General features: G+C 41.3%; 1 protein-coding gene and 1 long non-coding RNA gene across 3 annotated transcripts; one reads left to right on the top strand and one right to left on the bottom strand.

Annotated features, from left to right (window-relative positions):
- Window positions 1–5589, top strand: ubac2 (UBA domain containing 2). 2 transcript variants are annotated; one of them, XR_015866367.1, is made up of 11 exons: window positions 1–153; window positions 1033–1157; window positions 1569–1688; window positions 1875–1981; window positions 2840–2963; window positions 3065–3112; window positions 3302–3410; window positions 3485–3627; window positions 4129–4260; window positions 4333–4491; window positions 4580–5589. XR_015866367.1 is itself a non-coding variant. In XM_088421042.1 (10 exons), exons 1-10 carry the CDS (start codon window positions 123–125, stop codon window positions 4438–4440), a joined length of 1047 nt encoding a protein of 348 aa, XP_088277168.1. In that variant the 5' UTR covers window positions 1–122; the 3' UTR covers window positions 4441–5589. The 2 variants fall into 2 exon arrangements, 1 of the variants encoding a protein (XP_088277168.1); XM_088421042.1 differs by having other exon boundaries at window positions 4333–5589.
- Window positions 5590–7971: 2382 nt separating this feature from the next.
- LOC148419813 (uncharacterized) lies at window positions 7972–9583 on the bottom strand. The gene is made up of 2 exons (XR_015866321.1): window positions 9409–9583; window positions 7972–8213 (listed from the first exon to the last, which is right to left on the bottom strand). It is a non-coding gene; the product is annotated as an uncharacterized LOC148419813 (long non-coding RNA).
- Between the last annotated feature and the right edge of the window lie 12553 nt (window positions 9584–22136).

Raw genomic sequence — 22136 nt, forward strand, 5'->3', positions numbered from 1 at the left:
TGTTCCCACACGCCTCAGTTTAGCCAGCATGGATCACCGCTTTAACGTCACCTTCATGTTTTATTTCTAATTTTGAAGCATCGCCGCGAGTCTTGTCGTGTGCTGTCCGCCTTTTTGACGTCATGTTTACCGCCACCGGTTCCGGGGGTCTTTGTGAGTATTCTCGCCTTTGAAAGTTGAGTGCTGCAATAGCTAGTTTAGCTAAGTCGGTTAGCATTCTCCTGTCATTCATTTTTTGTTCATGCAGCAAACCCGTTCGAAGCTAGTTGCTAGATTTAAGCTAGCTGGAGCGTGTCAGTAACGACTGACTTGTTGTAGGGCTGGGCGATATGCCCCCCAAAACATTCCGGTGAAAATATTTAAACACAAATAATGAATACTGTTTAAAAATCTGGTTTTGCCTAGCTTATCTTAACGGATAGTTCACGTGTCGGTAGTAAAAATAAAATGGTCTTTTTCGAGTACATTGCATGCTGTTTTATGCTGGGTTTTTTTCATATAAACATTTTCTACTTGCTGTCGCCTGAATATGACATCACATATGCGCAAGACCGGTAATGTCCAATCGTGGCCTCCCTGTTTGGCACGTGACAATCATAAATGAACCATGGTTGATTGGTCGAGCCTTGAGTACACGTGATGTCATTTTAGGTAGACAGCAAGTGAAGGAATGTGTTTATAAACAATATTTTCATTGTCAAGTTATTTATAGATCACATTTTAACTTTTTACCCACAAAATACCTAAAGTGGACTATCCCTTTTTTAAATGACAATTGTAAAGCATTCTGCTACTTTTACAAAATCACGATTTTGCTCATTTTCAAACCTTTTCAAATGACTAATTAATCCTGTAAACATTAGTGAAATGATTGATCTACAAATTTTGCCCCTCAAATGAGTCTAACCGGGTTAAATGAGAAGTCTCATGCACTCCAATTTGATGTCAGGTGGACATTTTTCCATTTTGTTCATATACAATTGTTTGTAGAACAAACATCCACCAAAGCTCACATTTGTTGTTGTTTTCCAGACATGGCTCCTGTGTCCAAAGGCCTCCTGCTGGTGCTGAGCGGGTTGACGGTCATGCTCTGCCTGCTGCCACAATACCAGCACATGTTTGAGTACAACCTGCAAGCCATCAGGCACCGGCAACAGGTATCAAGTGGAAACGCTATATGTATCTGGCGTTTAACGCCTTCTCTTCCAAAGACATATCGTGGCAAGATGAAGGAACACATGTTGCTGTTCTAATATACGCCTTTACTCTTCACATGCCAACACAAAAGTCATTGTCCAAACCATCAAAGGTTCAAAGCATCAAAGGTCTAAAGTCTGGACTCTTAAATCATTTTATTTTATTTATTAATTTTTTCCACAAATTCAATCCCAGGTACTGTATTTTCCACACTATGATGCGCACCTAATTTTAACCGATTTTGCCACATACAATAACAGTAAAGGTATATTCTATTCTATCAAAAGTACATTTTTGAAACCCAGCTTGAGAGGAATAAAGATCACTAGTGTCGTGCAAAAGTGGCTAAGGTAATAGATGCGGTGTGTTAGGTTTGGCGCTGGCTGTCGGGCAGGCTGGTGTGCCTGGACGTGAAAGACTCCTTCTGCAGCGGCATGCTCATCTACAACTTCCGAATCTTTGAGAGGAGGTTCGGCTCCGGGAAGTTTACGGTGAGTAGCAATGACTTCATTCGTCCTCCTGCCTGGTTTACCGTCACATTTGGGTCAATTGCCGAGTTGGGGTTGGCCCAAAATGACTGCCAGAAGCCAAAATGGCTGATTTCCTCTTAGGCTCGGCGCAGCGGCCGACCCGAGTCCAGCTCCTGACCGCTATGTTCTGTGTGTCCGCTTTTTCAGTCCTTCCTGTTGGGCACCTGGTGTGTGTCTGCGCTGCTGGACCTGTTGTTAGCTCAGGGTCTGTTCGTCCTCTTTGACTACGAGGTGAAGGAGTTGCCCGCAGGGCTGTGAGTAGCATCATATACAAGAACAATCTTGTAAATCGGTTGTTATTTTTGCCCTGTGTCCCAGAAAATGCTTTCTAATGAATACATGCAACCTTATACAAAATCACAATCAAATAGCGCAGACCATTGTGTAAAGAAGCCACTATAATACAATTCAGCAATATGTTGCTTCATGTTTCAACTCATTTGCTTTTAATTTGAAAAGAAAATGCACTTTCACTGCGTTCAAAAGCATGAAATAAAATGTACCGTTTTCTGTTGAAATCCTGTTAAAATCTCTTCACAGGGGTTAAATTAAAAGCTTACAAATGAATATATGTACCATAAAATACAAAATAATGGCCCATCGTGTTGTGCAAAGGAGTCCCTTTTACACAATTTTGCAATAAGTACCGTAGTTCTTCTAGTACAGGTGGAGCATTTTGTTTTTTACCTCCTCATTTTCAACCCTCATATATGAGGGTCGACTTATAACCTCAAAACAGACCACATTTTTCCACATATCTGTAATTTAAATAATATTCAAATGCAAAATAAGAAATATGTCATTCACAAGGATTAAATTGATTAAAAATACTTCTGAATTCGATATCCCGTTCGTTTTAGAGCGTTTGCACAAAACATGACAAAAATGCACTTTCGTAAAGCGACGCTTATTTTTTGTTGTCTGCAACGAGGCTGCGTGGATAATATTCCCTGCGGACTTATTATGAAAAGGAAAAGACGGCTTGAGTTCAGCTCTTAGATGCGAGGTCAACTTGGAGAATTATAGAATACAATGTTACCTCGTTTAAAAGCGTCGTTATAAAAGACCTCTCTACGTAGCAGACTGGATTGTTGACTGTTGACCTCCCACAGGCTGGCCCCAGTCTTCGCCCTCTTTGTGCCTTTCTATGGGTCCATCCCCAAGGTGCCCGTCACCCAGATGCTGGGCCTCATCAGCATCACCAACAAGACTTTGGTCTACATAGTAGGACTGCAGGTATACGTCTCTTCAGCCTTTGTTCACTTTTTTGTGTGTGCATCCAATCTTACGCCATCACCCCCCCCCCCCCTTTTTTTTTTTTCGGTGCTTCTTTGTAGCTGTTGACGTCCCGTCCTTTCATGTGGCTCCTGGCGCTCAGTGGATTGGTGAGTCGCAAGACAATAAATATAGATTTAATCAGTCACTCTATGGTAATACATTCCGGAAATATACATACAGCACTCAAAGATCAAGAATTATAAAACACTTCACACATCCGGTGTTATGCTAAGGGTTGTACAAGAGAACGTCAGCGCACGACTGTGTATTGTTTTTTTTTTTTTTATGTTTGTCAGATCTCAGGCGCTTTGTACCACTCCAATGTCCTCTGGCTCCAGAAGCTTGTGTTTGTACCTGCCTGGATGTGTGCCGTGGCACGTTACATCCTGGAGCCTCTCTTTTCCAGTGAGTTCAAACCTGAAGATGCACAAACACGGTGCTCGCCTTTTGTTGATTTTTTTTTTTCTTAATCCCGGAAGGTTCTCAAGCAAGCAACGAGGCGCCTCTGGGGATGGGCGCTACGCTGGACATTCAGAGGCAGCAGAGGATGGACCAACTGGATCAACAGTTGCTACTGGCCCAGCTCAACCAGGCCCGCCCAAACTCCAGGCAACAAGCGCATGTACGAGCACTCGCTCAGCCTTGTCAGGGAATAGTGTCGCACCTGGCTGTAACGCGCTTCATCTTTTGCGGCTTCCTCCCGCACGCCAAAAACATGCACGTGCAAATTGTCCTTATTGTGCACGAATGGTTGTTTGTCTCTGTGTGCCCTGCGATTCCTCCTGTGTGGAGTTTGCGTGTTCTCCCTGTGCCCGAATGGGTTTTCTTTGAAGAAAAATCATACGGTAAACAAAGAACGTCATAAAACAATATTTAATTAATACAAAATTAAAATCCAGTTCTACTTTGTGGGTTGCACTTTGTGTTGGTATTGATTTATTTTTTTCTGTAACCCCCTCAAGAAAGTAGGGAACACTGATATCCTCATGACTTATTTCTGTATTTTTTTGGCTTTTCAAGTCCTCAGTGACTATTTTAAAACGTGCATGTTTTTGGACATTGAGCGGAAGCTGGTGATGTCTAAATGGGGTTCTTTTTGCCTCGGCTGACGGACTTGCTCCAGTGGAGGTCATTGTTCCCCTCGCTGAGACGCCCGACGCCCCCGCCGCAGGCCGAGACGCAGGCCGAGACGCAGGCCGAGACGCAGCCCTCGGCGCCGCCGCTACCATCGGACGAGCCTGTCGCCGAGGAGCAGGTGCGGCTTTCTTTGCCTTACCGAAAAAATCCCCCAAATCTAAAGTTTCCCTCCTTTTTTTTTCTCCGGTAGGTGGCCAGGTTGGTGGAAATGGGCTTCTCCCGGCCGGACGCCCTGGAGGCCCTGCGAGCGTCCAACAATGACATCAACGTGGCCACCAATTTCCTCCTGCAGCGCTGAGAAGCCCCCGAGAGCGCCGGAGCGGGACGGCGAGCGAAGCAAAACAAAAAGGCAGAGACAACCTTGGGGGGAAAAAAAAACGACGACAAAAAAAAGAAAAGACGGTGAAGACAAATACTGTGCGTTGTTGCTTTTGCAGGTCATGCCAAGGCTGCGTGCGGCAAATGGTGCCAGGAGCTTTCAAGTTGGACTTCATGGACACGTGTGCGCCCAACTAGCCTCAAATGTTCACCGTCCTTTACCGGGGGTCCTCGCTTTACGACAGTCCCGACGCAAAACCTTTTGGTTTTGCAGCAACATATGAATACCTGTACAGTCAACCGCTGCCATTTGAGGGAGTCAAAAAAAAAAAATGTATATGTGTGTATATCCTGTATTTATGTATATATGTATCTATATGTATATAGCTACATATACTGTATGTGTGTATATATGTATATACATATATATATTACATATATTTGTATATGCAGTATATATACACATATATCATTTTTATATAATATATAAGTAATATACATATGTTTTATAAATATGCATCATATCTATAAGTATGTCTATATATCTAAATGTATACATACATACATATATTTATATATGTAGAATTTATAAATATTTGTACATTATCTCTCGCGCTCTGTGTATGTTTTATATATATATATATATATAAATTAAAAAATATTTTTTTTATTTTCTGGACAACCAGCTTTTGTCGGCTTTGGTGTCCATTTTTTGTTTAAGCAAATTGGTTAGAATGTCGTTTAATGAGCACGCCAGGACTCAATAGTGTTACTTGAAGGAGTCCCAAGAATATAGACCAAAAACTAATGTCCACTACAGTGGACAGAAGTGAGTAAAACTGACGTCTCCAGTCGTCAACAGTAGTGAATGAGTTAACTGTTGACGTTAGACACCGCAAGAAACCGCACTTAATTCCCGCCATGCTTTGGATGACCGAGTGTGACGGAGTGTGGTTTTGGACACTGTCCCAAATCGAGGACCCCACCCCCCCACCCGCCTCGTGTAAGCAGCGACCCTCCGAACTGTGGCGAGCATATGCAAAACATCAGATCCTCAACACACACGATGTATATTTTTATACAATTTTCACCTCTCACTAATTAAAGTCAATTCAGCAAGGAGGTCAAATAGTCTGAAGCCCAAAACGTTTGACTTCATGCAGCACATACTCGCTTCATTTGAATACTTTTTGTCCAAATGACATGTCTCTAAAATGACTTTTTTTTTTTTTTTTTTTTGTCTTTGATCAAGTGCGACTGAAGGCGAGGACGCGCGGTCAATCCGTCTTCCAGGTTAGACCTTTTTGTCTTGTCTGCAATCTTGGACACAACATTAGCTAGGCCTGCACTAAATAACATTTGGCTGTGATCAAACTGCGCAATGATAGATAATAGTTTTCAAGCGTTTCCACCGGGAGAAAAAAAAAAAAAATGAGAGTGCCGCTTTCAAATTCTTTTTGATTTTACGCTGAAATAAGCAAGCCATGATTTATTATTTGTTTTTAATTTATGCTACATTTAAGCACATCCAAATTCCGGCTGACCATTCAAATGTTATTTGAGGGTCGTTAATGATAATAAAATGTGACATGGACGCAAAGTGGGGGAAATTACTTTTGCTCTTGCTAATTTTGTTGTAAAAAGGCTTGAGAATATCTTCGTGGCACTCATTTTTTTTTTGTAAACAGAGTTCCCTTTTTTTATTGCGGGGATTACACTCCCAAAATACCCGCTAAATAGAGATTTAATTTTTAACTCATTCAATGCCAGGGATGTATTTTCCCTTTTTTTTTTAAGACTCTGGACATTCAATCCCAGATGTTTAAGTATTGATTTAATATTTTAAGTATCTGGAAGTGAATTTCTTTAATGTACTGAAGTGTTGATTTAATACTTAAGTATCTGGGATTAAATGTCTGGACTCTTAAAAAAAAAAAGTGAAAATACATCCCTGGCATTGCATGAGTTTTAACCTAAATTTCACTTTTTTACTTTTTATCTTGGTTATTTTGTTTAAAAAAAAATTAAAAAAAATGACTTAGGAGGATGAAGAGTATCAAGAAAAATTGGAAGGTAAATCTGCAATTCCATGTTGTAGAATTTTTTTATTTTTTTAATAAATTACTATATTTTGACTGGTCTGACCCAAGGAAAAAACATCAGAAAAATAGCCAAGAAAAAAAGATTAATTTTCATGTATCATTCGTTGTTCCAGGTTTACAATATTCTTGAAATGAAAATTAGCAATAGTTAGCAATTAAATTTGGTTGGTTGTTTAAAAATCTTTTGTATAATATACCTCTATCATTCTGGTCCAAAGCCCCCCTAAAAAATCGTAGATATGTATTTATTACGCAGTAAAAATGCTATAGCACATACTGCAACGTATGCATATATTGTAAATGTTCACCAGGCAGCAGTTAAGTGTTGTTTTCAGTTAAAAGCTACCAATTCCAAACTTTTGTACAAAACGACTACTGCCAATATGCGAGCACATGATTTGCCGCCAGAGAGACTTAACATGATGTGGAGTTGTTGCATGGATTGACAATGTAACAGCTCCGATTTTTATTTATGTAATAAATCAATTTGTCGATTGAACGATCCTCTGCGTGACGGATTTTCACAGCGCAAACGTTTCGACGTTAAGAAGCGTCCAGTACATGGGTTTTGCACATAAAAACAAATACTGTATTTTCGAACTGATAATTTTGATTTTGCGAAACTTGACAGTGTCATTTTTGGGGGACGGAGAAATAACTTAATCGCCATGTCAAGTCTTCCATTTTTATCTCTCCTTTTCAGTTATAAATGTTTTTTTTTTACAATAAAAAAGCGCAAAAGCTGCATATTTTTGTAATGCAGTTTTATCAAATAAGTCCAGGAACTGTTTTTAAATCGACAAAACAATATATAGGTGTTTTGGGTTGCAATTTTATTAAAATATTATATTTGTTTATAATCCACTGCGCCTTACTTTCACTATAGCATAATTTGGGAAAGAAATACACATGGGGTTTTCATGTTCCAATTAATTGGTTCTTAATTTGAAAAGAAAATGATACTGTTCCTGTAATGACGTTGGATTTGATGATATATGCAGAAGCCCTGTTGAAATCGCACGTACCCCCAGGAGCTGATTTATAATATGAATGGGATAAGTACTTCCTGAATTCCATTTTTGTCTTTCGCTGCTTTTGAACAATCTTCAAGGCAAATGCCAAAACTGCTAACAGCGTGTTAAAACATAGTCGACATAATCAGCTGTTGTTGTTTTTAGGCACAAGATGGCGCTGTTTTATCACAAAATGTTCACCCCCATAATTTAGGACGACACGCACACAAAGGGAGCCCTGATCGCTCTATTTAAAAAGAAAAAGGTTCGATTGCAGCCAGCACTGGTTCCTGGCCACTTGATTTTATTCTAAACATAACATTGATTTTAATTGAATATTACGATAATGCAACGCGGGTATAAAACAATAATAAACCCGTTGTTGAGCGAATAGACTCTTTTGATTACATTTTTTATTAAATATACGAGGTAAATATACATATTCACGATAAACTGTGTGTACGATATTTGAGGACCTCTCGGTGTCCCTGATGAAGTGTCCACACTAAAGCTTCGGCCAGTAGGTGGCTCTATTGAGTCAACTATTGTTGCCAGGTTACTATGTGCCACGCCCACCTGCTCCAACGGTGACACTGAGCAGACATCTCCATCCGCCTGTCTCCTCCGTGGAGGTTCAACTATAAATAAAACATAGTAGAGAGGGAATCCACCGTCAAAAAAAAAACACTGGTTCAGAAGCACTAGTGTGAGGAAAACAAACATGGCAATCATCATATTTCGCCTCCATCTGGCCACGCCCACCTCAAATCTTGTAGCGGGTCCTATATAATGTGTGTGTTTTTAAATAGGCGGGATTCCCCGCGCTGTCAGTCTGGTTTGAACTTTGTGATGCATAGAAATGCTTTTAACACGGTGCAGCTATATTATTAGCTCGGGTGCGGACAGGTTTTCCACTTGTAAATAAATGTTTTGAGATGCCCCGCGGGCAACTTTTAATGAAGTTGTAATAGTAGAGAGGACAAGGAACAGAATTGCCCTCCAGAAAATAGGTTGTCACTACAACACAATTTAGCAATAGTTTCCCTCATGTGCCAATCAATTTGCTCTTAATTTGAAAAGTTAAATCAGCTGTTCATGTCATAGGAATCTTAATTTACCCCATTTGAAAACCACTGCGCTGTTTTTTTTTGCATGAGATCAGCTTTCTTATTCTCATATTCCAATTAATTTGCTCTTAATTTGAAAGTTAAATCAGCTGTTCATGTCATAGGAATCTTAATTTACCCCATTTGAAAACCACTGCGCTATTTTTTTTTGCATGACATCAGCTTTCTTATTCTCATATTCCAAATAATTTGCTCTTAATTTAAAAAGAGAAATATACTGACCCCGCCATAGCAATATAAAGTATTTAATTAGATTTGCTAATACCAGCAGAAACCTCATTAAAATCTTACGTTGCACTTGTGTGATAATTAACAACAGAACAAAGGTCACCTAAAGGCATACAACATCTTGCAACACATTTTAGCAAAAAGTTGCTTCATGTTCCAATCAGTTTGCTCTTACTTTGAAAAGAAAAAAATTACTGTTCCTGTCAGGCGGGTAAAAAGCATTCAATGAAACATGAACTCCTCCGTTTGAGAACCACTGCACTAAAATGTCAGAAAGTGTCTTGTTGCCACATTCCAATTAATTTGCTCTCAATTTGAAAAGAGAACTACAGTATACTGTTCCTGTCACAGCATTGAAAAGCATTTAATTGATTTTTATGCCCCAGAACCCCTGTTTAAATTTCTTTTCCCCCTTATGCATACCTGTATATTAGTATACATGTATATTAGTATACATTGAGCTGTGAGAAATGCTCACCATCATACTGTATGAATGTCTGAGCAGCCTCGGCGGCCCAGACGTCGCTCTATTCCCCCGTCGCCGTCTCTGTTGCCATGGTGAGCGTGCGCCATGGCAACGCGCTATGCAAGAGCCTTTTGCACTCGCGCGTGCGACGACGCTTTTGTATGACTCGCAGCGCTAAACGGCCCGTTCCCACACTTTGGGACCGGAATCGTCAAAAGTATGAGCAGAACGGAGAACAATGTGACATGTGTTGCGCCGCCCGCCCGCCCGCCCGCCGCTGTAGTTACGCAAGGCAAGAATTCCAAACGCCTCCCACTGATATGCTAATGCTTGTGGCGGCACGTTGCCGAGAACGTATAGGAACGTCGCCGCCGGGTTTTGGCGGGCCGCGTGCCTTCGGGTGGCTCGTGCTTGAGCGCGACGGTGGCCGGGTTCGCTTGAGAAATTGCCGCTTTCATTTCACGCTCAACTTGTTTTGCCCTCTCACATCAAAGCTTGTTGACGCTCTAATTGTTTTTTCTTTTCAAATCCGATATTACGCCCGTGCCCGGACCTGCTGCGAGAAACCCTAACCGCAGAGAGGCTTGAAAAACACTTTGGTTGAGCGGGTTCACTTCCACGGCCAACGGTCTTGATGAAACCCGTCAACCGCATCGTTAAACCTTGAGTTTACATTTGGAACCCGTATTACCATCCGCATCGTTTTGACAGTATTTTACCCAATGGATGATATTGAACGTTGACATATCACCATCTGGGTGAAATTTCAGCTCCCTGGTGTCTTCTTTCAATGCTTTCCCTTTGATGTGGAATGCCTTTGAGGTAAAGATCAAAGGATTGGATGAAATACTGTTCCTTTGTGATGTATTTTGACCGTTGTTTTCCTTCCACATCATTATGGTAGTATTTTAGCCAAGAGATGGAACGTTCCTGGTCAGGTGATAACTAAGTGGTCTTCCTATGTTAGAATTGAAATGAGATGTTGTCACCATCTGGGTGAAATTTCAGCTCCCTGGTCTCTTCTTTCAATCCTTTGTCTTTTTGGTGTGAAGTTCCTTTGATGTAAAAATCAAAGAAATGGACAAAACACTGCATTCTTGTGTGGTATTTCGACCATTGTGGGATCTTTTTCTTCCACATCATTATGCTAGTATTTTAGCCAAGCGATGGAACGTTCCTGGTCAGGTGACAACTAAGTTGTCTTCCTATGTTGGAATTTGACATGTTGTCACCATCTGGGTGAAATTTCAGCTCCCTGGTCTCTTCTTTCAATCCTTTTCTTTTTGGTATGAAGTTTCTTTCATGTAAAAATCAAAGAACTGGACAAAACACTGCATTCTTGTGTGGTATTTCGACCATTGTGGGATCTTTTTCTTCCACATCATTATGCTAGTATTTTAGCCAAGAGATGGAACGTTCCTGGTCAGGTGACAACTAAGTTGTCTTCCTATGTTGGAATTTGACATGTTGTCACCATATGGGTGAAATTTCAGCTCCCTAGTGTCTTATTCCAACGCTTTCCCTTTTGATGTGAAATGCTTTGACGTAAAGCTCAAAGGATTGGACAAAATTTTACCATTTCTTGTGTCATTTTCTTCCACATAATGTGGATACATAAAAGAAAAGAAAAACTAACCTCCTCATCTGTGATACGGCCGTTGAGCCACAGGTAATGTGGCTGAAAAAAAGCTTATTTTTGTACTTTTAAAGGGAATGTAAAGGTTAAGGGAAGTCACTTGTCAGCAGCCCCGGCGTTGTCCCTCGCACGCTTGACACGCCGCAGACTCTCTCTGTAAGAAAGTAGAAATATGCTCCGATGACAAGTACGGAACCAGAACCAGGCCGCCATTAAATCGCGACTTGGCTCCTGGTAGTCGAGCCCATCGCCACCCTGTCAAGAATCTCCCGGTGACGTTTGACCTTTTACCCGGGTTCGTTTCCGCTGTTGACTTCACACCGCGTGTTTATTTTTATGCGGACGCTCTTGTGTCTTCATGGGATGGTCGAACATAAACACCTGACTTCGAGCCAAAGGGATAAGATGCTGGCTTGGTTTCAGCCACTGAATGTCCACAGCAAACGGATCTGTTCCGTCCCCTTAATGTCTGTGGAAATTTTTAATTCCGTATTTTTAAGATTATCTAAACCAGCATTACAGGAAAAGTTGTTTTCTTTTTAAATCAAGAGCAAATGAATTGAAATATGGAAGAAGTTATCGCCTTACTTTTTATAGTGCAAAACATACATACTAGAACACAGTGGAATTAGTGTGTTCTACTAGCTAGTTAGCTACCTTATAGCAAAGTTGTTAGCTGCCTAGCTGGCTAACGTTCTAGCTAGCTAACTTTATAGCTGTCATCTGTCTAGCGATCTTGCTAAACAGCTATAGTTAGCTGTCAAACTAGCCGGCTAGCTAGCTTGCTATCAGTCTAGCAATCTAGCAATAGAGCTATAGCTAGCTGTCAAACTAGCCAGCTAGCTAGCTTAGGCTTCGTACTACCATTTCTGAAGATAGCGTTTACTTTGAGACCATTTTGGTTCCAAAGAACGAAATTGCAGTAAGATGAGGAGCTTCAAAAGGAAAAAAGTAGTTCTTTGGCGCCACCTTGGAAACCAAGTTTAACTTGGGCAGTCGTTTCAATGAGAATTCGTGTTTATATATATTTTTTTTTCGATTCATATATGAAATTCTAAAGTTTCTGCACTACTATGTGTTTTGTCTTTGCCCGCGGGACAGTTTTGGCGTCTTAGTAAGACAACAACAGTACTATAAAGGCGAAACTGCACTTGTTGACATCTTTGTGATACTTGACTTGGTGACTGGATTTCGCCCCGTTCAGTACGAAATTTGTTTTTTTTTTTTTTTGCCTTTATTAGTGCGAAGACTGAGATGAGGCAGCCCAGTCACGTTTGAAATCCAAAGACATAGCCCGCCCCCCCTTTTGAGTCTCTGCTGATTCACAGCGGTCAGGAAGCCGCCAGCTCTGGATGCTGGTCTCCATGGAGACAAGGGTGGGAAAAAGACCGATGATGTTGCTGGGAGAAAAGCGGCGCCGCGTGTCATCCGTGTGCGTGCATGTGTGTCCGCACGCCACGGAACGGGGAGGGAGGGGGCGCTCGTGTGGTTGTCCGGGGCAACGCTTGACCAGATTATTTTTGTCCCACAGATTGTGAAATCTTGAAAGACGAAGCCAACGCTAATGATATGCCACGCTGTCTTTGTCATTCACGGACGCTGGCAGTAACTGCGAGCGTCGAACGCGACGTGCGTTTTCAACACTTTTAAACGCTCGTCATCTGATTTTGGCGTCCTAGGTATGTTGTTTCTTTTCCTCAAAAGCTAACGGTGCGCCTTATAATCCGATGCGCCTTATAAAATGCACATTTTCATTTTGGGGGACCAAAAAATAAACTCACTTAATCGCCATAGAAATTCTTCAATTTTTGTAATATGCCCCGCCCACTCCATATGCCGAAATGTGAAATCAATTATTTACAAATCAAGCCCCGCCCATCATCGCAACACATCATCAGGGTCAATTGTTTAAGGTAACATAAATGATCATAAATGACAAATAATACAGTCACGTTGCCGCTATGTGCTTTCCTCCAAACCACTAGGGCGGCGACATTTTGTAACTAGGCTCACTACCGTGTAAGCAGAGTGGTTGGAGATCTGTAACTGCAAACGCATCTCTGTCCGTTCTCCTCGCGAGCAAAAAGACTCCAAAGTCTCTTGTCTTCCTTCCTTGTGCGTTGTTTATCGAACGTTCTAAGTTGACCAAACCTGACAGTATCCACTTACAAACGAATTCCACTAACAACCGGAATGTAACTTATTCCTAAGTAGCGGAGCGTCTGTATACCAAGTTTTGGAAAGGAGACACTACAGCACAATTTAGCAAAATGCTTCATGTTGCAATTTGTTTGCTCTTAATTAGAAAACTTTACTTTTCCTGTTTGGGGATTAAAAAGCACGAAATTAGATTTGCTGATACCTCTGGAAACCCTTTTGAAATCCCCCCATCCCCTCAAGTGCCTTCACAAACCCCCAAGGGTACTTCATACCCCAATTTGAGATTCGCTGATTCAGGACGTCGAAATGAAAGGACGATTTTTGTTTCTTTTTTCCCAATTACCGTCTACTTTTCAAGCAGGTCTGGTGGCGCTCTCCTTTTTATTCCACGCACGCTCTAGCTTGTTTGACTCCAAATGCCAAGGTGGGTGTTTCTGTGTGCTTTAGCGCTGCCATTACTTTGTTTGGGGAGTTGTCCCTTCACTGGAAAAGTAGCAATTTGGGGAAATTAAAGTCATTATACATATTTACACTTATACAATGAAGGTAAGGGAGCTTTAAATTGCCTAGAGTCAGCGCCGCTTTCTCAGAAAAAACCCTCAATATGACTCCCATGCTGGAAAACGCATGTGTTACAGATGCAAACGTGTCCCTGGAATATTTGGGCCGAGGTAAAAATGGAGCCCCTTTGTCCCCGTGGCTCTTTATCAGTCAGGGAGCACCTGTCTAGACTTGACCTGCTTGCAACAAAAACTAGGGCTCAAAACTAGACTCGTGAAATGAAAGATTCTCACCCGTGTGCATCAATGTCATATTTTTATATCATTTTTTTTGTCCATGTTAGTGCCAGCTTTATTATCTTAATTATATATATATATATATATATATATATATATATATATATATATATATATATATATATATATATATATATATATATATATATATATATATATATATATATATATTATTTATTTATAATTATTATTATTGATAATAATATTCTAATTCTTATTATTATATTATTTTAGTGCCAGCTTTGTTATCTTAATTGTAAAGTCTCTCTTTCTCTATGTATGTGCATAGCGTACATAGTATGTGTTAATCCTGCAAATGCGCAAATTGTGTTGACACGCTTTTTGCACATGCTCGCCAAATAACAGCCAATTGAGTTCCCACACCCGTCATGCATGCACAGACTGGTCCCAGCGCGTGACATTTGACTTCAAACGCTGCCATTACTATAGGAGCCGTTACGCAGCCCGCGGCACTTTTCGCGGCTTTAAGCGCCTTGCTGGAGGGCACCCGGGTAATCCTCGCAAAGCACCTACATGCATGTCGCGTTCCAACTCTGATTTATGTTTTTTTTTTTCAAGATTCCTCCAACCTATCATGTTATCCTCTTTCCTCACACATGGGTCACTAATCATCATCTGCTGTCATTCGGCACGCCGCTATGATTGACGGGAAGGTGCCGGGTACATCATACTGTATGTGATGATTGATTTTTTATGAAGGGGGGAGCACTTGATCGGCGACGCCTCCCAACACTCGGGGCGCCCGTCGGGCGTGGGCTGGGCGCATCGATTGGGATGTTTCGATCCGCTGCGTGATGGATGTGAGAAGGCAAACGGGGGCCGCTTGAAAGTGACGTTGCTTTACCTTAGGTGCATTCACCTGCCCCCCCGCCAGATAAATGGAATTGTATTTAATTCGGAGTGACAAAGCAAAAAAAAAAAAAAAACAGGTTGCGATCTGAATTTGGGGAGCGAACTGTAAAAGCGTTCCCTTAGGCTTTAAATTTTGTCTTGGCAATGTACTCTTTAAAGGAGACATATAATGGAAAATCGTTTTTTTTTAATAGTCTTGTTTACTCAACTTTGCGGTGTTCTTTAAAATTGCGGTGCTCAAACGTGAAGGCACTTCAAAAGGTACTTCTGATTTTAAGAGCGTTTCTGCGGGTGTCAGCAAATGTAATTTAATTCTTGTGCGGTGGCAGGAAGAGTTTGGTTTTCTTTTCAGACCGAGAGCAAATGAATTGGAACTTGAAGCAACGTATTCCTATCGTGACTCCTGATGTGATAGGACCTATCTTTTGGAGCGGGAACAAGATAGATGGTGATAAATAAAAATGCCTTTGACCTTTATGCTAGCATAAGCGCTAACATTGTTAGCTTATTTGTTATGAACCTTAATGTGAGATCTTATTGACGGCTGTCATTGAGGTCTAATTCCCTGTTATTTAAGAATACATGAATGGAAACCAAGAAGGAAAAAAGAAGATGTTATTTTGAACCAAAAAAAAACCGATAAAGATCCGATTTGTTCTGATGAACCTTAGCTTTTTCTGAAGGTTATTCTCTGCCGGACTCCTTCATCTCCTCACATGGTGAATATTGAGAAAGCCAAACGAGGTTCCCGCACGTGACGCCGCATGTCTGCCTTTGCCGTGATCAAAGCTTCATGACATTGTCTGGCGCTCGCTACAAGGACGCCACGGAAAAATCATAATAAAGGTGCTTTTTCATTTTGCAAGGATTTCAAGATGGCGGCAGTCAAAATTGCTTCAGTGAGCGTTTTCAAAATATTTTTAGATATTTTTGGAAGTCAATGGGAAACTATTTTTAGAACACACTTTTGTATTTTTTTTTTTTAATATTAGAACAACAAAGATGTGTTAACGGGTGTGCAAAAGGAAAAAAATAATGAAAAAATGACCAATTCTTTCAAAATATTTTGGGTTTTTTGTTTGCAAAAAAAAAAACATCGATAGATGGTGGGCGAATAATGCATAACGAGCATCAAATAGTAAACAAAAAAGTAAACATCGATCAAAAAACATTGATGCGATTTATGCTACGTTGTCCACAGTATGAATACGAAATAAACAAATTGACATTTCCAAATTTTCAAAATGGTGGACTATAATAAAAAAAATGAGAAATTCTGAAATTTTTTTTTTTTAAGATCTATTTGATAAAAAAAATGACAAATGAGATGGACCCCTATACATTCGTTTACAACTAAATATGACTCTTTTTTTTTCTTTTTTTCTTTCATTTTTTTAATAGATGTTTTCTTTCGTGTGCTTGCATATGTTTGTGTGTGTGTGAGTGTCCTTGTTTTTGCTGCATGGTGGGGACCAAATCACGGGTTTTCCCGTCCTTGTGGGGACGTCGAGCACCTTTTTAGTGGACTCCACAAGGGCAGACCTCCTTTTGAGGTCAAGACTTGCTTTTAGAGTATTGCCTTGAATTTGATTTTGTTTTTGTTGAAGAGGCTAAGTGTTAAGGTTAGGCAATCTATCGTTACGGTTAAGGTTATGGACCAGGAAATGCATTATGTCAACAAGATGTCCCCACTACGATTAAAAAAACAACAACAAAAAAAACCTTATGTGTGCGCGTGTGTACGTGTTTGTGTGTTTGCGCGCGTGTGTGTGAGTGTGTGTCCCATAATAAACAAGTCAGTGATGGAGCTGCCAGCAGGTCCCCGATCAATAAGCTCTGGCACCTAAGCTAAAGCGAGCGCCCTCCACATTCATGGCGAGTGCGCCCGTGAACTCTTACACGCACGGAATGAAACGTAGGCCGGGAGGTCCCGGCGTCCATGGAGTAAAGTGTCGCTCGCGAGGGATGATGGACGAAGATGACAGCGTTGAGCGGCGGCTCATGTGACACGCGTGGTCACATCTGGCCAGTTAGCCTTTGACGGAGGTGAACGCCGTCAAGGTCGCTCAGCCTTGATTGCGCATCAGTCACCTTTCGAAATACTTTTAAAACGTGAAAGGTGATCCTGTACTCGTGATACATCACGTCATTGTTTCAAATGTAATTTAACGATAAATCATTTCGGTTCTGCTTTTACCTTACTAATTAAAGCTAAAATTAAGCAATTAAAATACATGATTTTCCACTTGAGCTTCGAGATGTTCATAAAATCGTGGGTGAGACAAATTTTGTTTCAAAATTATTTTTCATCTGTGTTTGGCAGAAAAATTGCGATTATTTATTTTTATAAATATTTTGTGCATTTTTAGTGAATATTTAAAATAAATGAACCAATTTATTATTATACTTATAAAAGAGAAAAAAAGCATTAGGCCTATATAATCCGAGAATATAAACTTGCCTCTCACCACCAACGATTTATAGTTTAAAACCAGTTTTTAACCCCTCGAAATTTTAGGTGTTCAAAATTGAACCGCTAGGAGGCAGTCATTTTTGAAACGTTTCCAGTCTGCTCGTCAAAACAAACAGTAGAAGAAGACGATATTACGCTCTTAGCAGCTAACTGGCTGCTCCAGTCTCAAATTTAATTATGACGTATGTAAGTGACTCAGTGGACTTTTTTTCACACGTGCAACGTACATACAACGGTATGAATGTGTGGACGAACTATTAGTGTTTGTTAACCAAAAATGTTAATCACTAGCGCACTAATGCTAATCGCGATTGCTAACCGTTAGCATAAACATTTTTTGATAAACAATAATAAATGATGAGAAGTGTTACCCACTCAAAGTAGCTAACAAAAATAAGTAGTTAAATCCTATCACTTCGAATCGTGTTCAGCTTTGGTAGATTAAAAAAAATCAATTTGAATGTTTTTGGCTTTAGGGCGGGTGTGGGATCCTCGGATAATCGATTTCGGAAAGATTCGATCAATAGCTCTAATTGGTTTCTTTGTCGCTTTTTTTGTTCCCGTTCCCTCCTCTCTAGTCTGATTATACACAACAGTAATCAGTCTACTTTCAAGAAAGACTGTAGGAATCTGTAAAATTTCCACTCAAGAGGCTGAAATTCTTGAGTTTTTAAAGGGGATGATTTTAGGTCTGTGAACGATGAATCAGTTCTCAAAAATGATGAGAGATTAATGCGGTAAACACTTGTCAGTTGTTGTTCTCTCTCACGCAAATATGTTTTGAGTTACTGACGATAAAGAAGAATTGGTGAAAAAGATGTCCAATTTGGGATTTCTACAAAACGTCCTCCTTAAGGTCCTGACTTTCATTTTTCCATTTCCCAGCAGCCAAACGTTTAAATCGTAATCAAAGTGTCTGAAAATAAACATCTAGTAGACGATGTATAGAAAGACGAACGCGCCTCCAAAGTGGCGGTGCGTCTTATACACGGTAACATAAAAAAATACCAGAAAATGAAGGGCGTGTCCTATACGCAGGCATGTCATATATTTGGGGAATTATGGTATATATCATTTTAAAAGGAATTTGTTTATAGAATCTCAATGAAAGCCCTAACAGGGTCGGTTGTCACATTTTGTTCCGATTCCCTTTCCGCTTTCTCCTCACGCGATGGTCCGCCTCATTTGGTGCATTTATTTTGATGATTCTGGATGCATGGTGCTTGATGTTTTCTTTCCCCGTTCCCACCTTCGCTCTCTAGCCTTATCTCAATCCCCTTTCATCCACAGCTCCTGCGCTGTCTCTCTCTCTCTCTCTCTCTCTCTCTCTCTCTCTCTCTCTTTTTTTTTTCTAGTAAGCCGATCCCAAGAGTGGAAAGGAGTTCCTTTTCTGGAAGCCCCCCCTCCCCTCCTCAAACGCACGCTCGTCTGTCGGAGATGTGGAAAGCCTCAATTCATGTCACGCCCGCGAGGGAAGCGCACGGTAAAAAAAAAGAAGAAAAAAACGTGAGGGAGTGGCACTTTTTTTTTCCCCCTTTTTCATCACTTTGTCCACTTTTGGATTCTCTCTCAGGTAACCTCAGGTAGCCCCCCCACCATCTCCCCCCCCCCCCCCCCCCCGCATCTCTCCCTCTCCGAGAGAGCGGCGACTAATTGCCGAGGCAGCCGAGTGGGAGTGGAGGAGGAAGAAGAGGAGGAGAGCATCATCTCCTCTCAATCACTGTGGCCATGGAGCGCCGCTGACGACGAGCTCTCGCCCGCTGGATTAAAACAAGGCGCAACAACAACAACAAAGAAGAAAAAGTGAGTCCCAACATGAGCGAGGAGGCCAAAGACAAAACGGCGGGCAAAACGGCGCATCGCAAAAAGAAAGGCAAAAAGGTGAGTTGCATCTGTCCAACTCCTCCACAGCTGTCTTGCGCTTATGTAATGCGCTAGCCTGTTGTTTGGCTCCGCGCTTGCTAGCAACAAACATGTTTTGACTCATGACTTGGAATGTGGACGTGCGTCTGTTTTTTTTTTTTTTTAAACCGAGCACAGCATGTCTTCTTTCGGTATAAACAAACCTAAAAAGCCTCACTTATCCGGCTGTCAAATAGCAGGACTTTTTTTTTTTTTTTTTCAAGCTTTATTTGGGGTTGGCCCTTGAGATGTTGGATTTATTAGACGGGAGGGAAAGAGCGCCGTGATACAAGATTGCCGCCGTATGGTTTAACAAGGTTGGAAAAGGGTGTGTTGTCGGAGAGAAGCGGCGCCTTCTTTTTTTCCGGCTTGCTATTAAGTTGATGGGCTGGTGTGTGTCACGCACACAAAAAAAAAAAAAAACCTTTGAAACGTCAACGCCGGTGGCCCCAAATTCCATCCGAATAAGTCTGGAGGATTATTTGGAACGTGGTCGTTATAGCTGGAAAAGGCATCAAATTTAAATTGGTGGTCGATGAATCGGATTTTTGAAAACGGCAATAAAAACAGGACATTCTTTCCATTTTTTTGTCATTTTTTTTGAATGATTTGGTCGGCGGTTTGGTTCGTAACGTCGTAAATTTGGTGAACTTGTTGTTTTTCAAAGTAATAGCAGTCATGTTGATTCAACGCAATGACCGCACACGTAAGAAAAATGGCAAAAATATCGGACAATTTTCTGTCTGTAAATCGTTGATTATTAACTTAAAAATGATCAAGTATTCGATGATATCGATGTCAGCAAAAATGACATTTTGAACTGGAAAATCTCTCTCTCTCTCTCTTCATATTTAACATCCCACAAAAAAAAAAAAAAAAATATATATATATATATATATATATATATATATATATATATATATATATATATATATATATATATACACACATATATTTTTTAAATCATAAAATCAGTTTGATTTTATGTTATTGTGACCTATAAAACCAAATCATTTATTTTGTAAAAATTCTTTGAGGGTAGTTTTTTATTAATAATTTCTTGTTTAAAAAAAAACATACTCGGGAATAGGCCTAATAGAATAATAGATAACAACTAATAGATAATATAACTAATCGAATAGTTTGTGGAAATTGGAGTTTGCGACGCATGTTAGCATATTGGTCCAATTCGTGGCAAATATGCGCAAACGCTGCCGAAGGAGGGAAAATGAAATAGCAGGTGGCTATTTTGCTGTACCCCTTTTCCAGCATGGGCTCGATCTCCCGGCGACGGATGGTAGCAGTGCAGGTCGCTGGAAACGAAGCGACGGACGGGATTGTGGTCGCTCCGGCCCAAAGTTCCCCACAGACGCATCTTGTTCTTCAGTAGGCCCGCGTTTGCTTATCTCCTCCACGCAGGCTCGCCGGCGCGCAAAGCTCGGAAGCGCTCGCAAAATCATGCATATTGATGATTTTTTTCGAAATCCCGTTTGTCGTCCGTTTGTTGCGGGTTGGGCCCGCGCGTCCGCCGCATCATAACTACGCCAGATGTGTTCATGATTGTAACCATGGCAACTGGGCTCCGGTCGGAGCGAAAGATGTCGAGGGTGAGCGAACGGAGGAGGGAGCGCCATCGGAGGGAGCGAAGACGCTGCTTGAACTTGTCGGCCAGAAGACGAGCGTTACATTTTTCATGAGCTTGCTGGCACGCCCGTTTGACAGTCCGCCATGATGTGTCGAGTCAAGATCAAAAAAAGAGACTGGCGTTTGCATTTCCAACCCTTATGCAGCGATAACTGAATCGGTCGCGTTTAAACTTCGACACGATGTCAGCGCCGGGGTGAAATTTCAGCTCCCCGGTGTCCTTTTTCTAACGCTTTCCCTTTGATGTCAAATGAATTTGATTGAAGGATTGGACGAAATACATACTGTAACCTTTTTGGACCAATTTTTTGGTTATCTTCTTCTGCGGTAACTAAATCGGTGGCGTCGTTTTAAACTTTAACGTGATGTCAGCACCTGGGCGAAACTTCAGCTCCCTGGTGTCTTTTTTCAATGCTTTCCCTTTTTCATTCCCTTTCTTTTTTGAAAGAAAATTCCACACTGATAGCAGCTGCTTGTCACTTGCCACTTGAATAGTTTTTGGGCTTTGGCGTGTGTTGCTATATTTCGAGAAACATGACAAAATCAAAGCAAAGTGAATCGCTGCCCTTTAAAATGTACCGTCCTTAGATAGTATCGCGCCCCAGGTATGGAGATACGTATGGAGACACCTTTTATTAGAAAACGCGCGTTCGCATTTTGTCTATCAACAAAATGGAAGCAAGTGCACTTTGAAATGCATCATCCTTGAATAGTATCGCACCACAGGTATCGAGATGCGTATCGAGTCATCGTTTCCTAAAGTGGTGTCCGCTCCTAACGCAGACTCGGAGTGATCTTTGCGACTTTTCTGTTTATCACGTGCCATCTACTAGTCTGAGCCCCGTCGCATCCCGAGCTGCCGGGAAAGAAGCCGTCGTGCGTCACGTGACGCGCGGCCCAGACGGCAGGCGGCCCGACGTGCTGATGGAGGACTCGCTGATGGGCCTCCGCGCCGCTTTTTGATATTCACATTAGACTTAATGGACTCGGAAGACATCCTTAAGTGCCTCGGATTTTGCGTTATCGGCAATCGCCAGTGTCTTTTCCCCGCTGGTCAAATACGGTAAACGTGCACTCGTCTTTGTGGCAAAATGAGCATCCGTGCCATCCCTTACATAAATCTGCACATGTGCCGGATCAGGGGGCGTGTGGAGGTGTGAGCCGGCGCACGTGTGGGCTTCCCCCTCGTTCCGGCAGCTTCAAAAATGAATGCGTGCATGCGGAGGCAGGCCCTTATTGACTTATGGATCTTCCG

The sequence above is a fragment of the Hippichthys cyanospilos genome, chromosome 8 (genome assembly GCF_059441005.1).
Source record: "Hippichthys cyanospilos isolate Australia breed blue-spotted pipefish chromosome 8, RoL_Hcya_1.0, whole genome shotgun sequence".
NCBI lineage: Eukaryota > Metazoa > Chordata > Actinopteri > Syngnathiformes > Syngnathidae > Hippichthys > Hippichthys cyanospilos.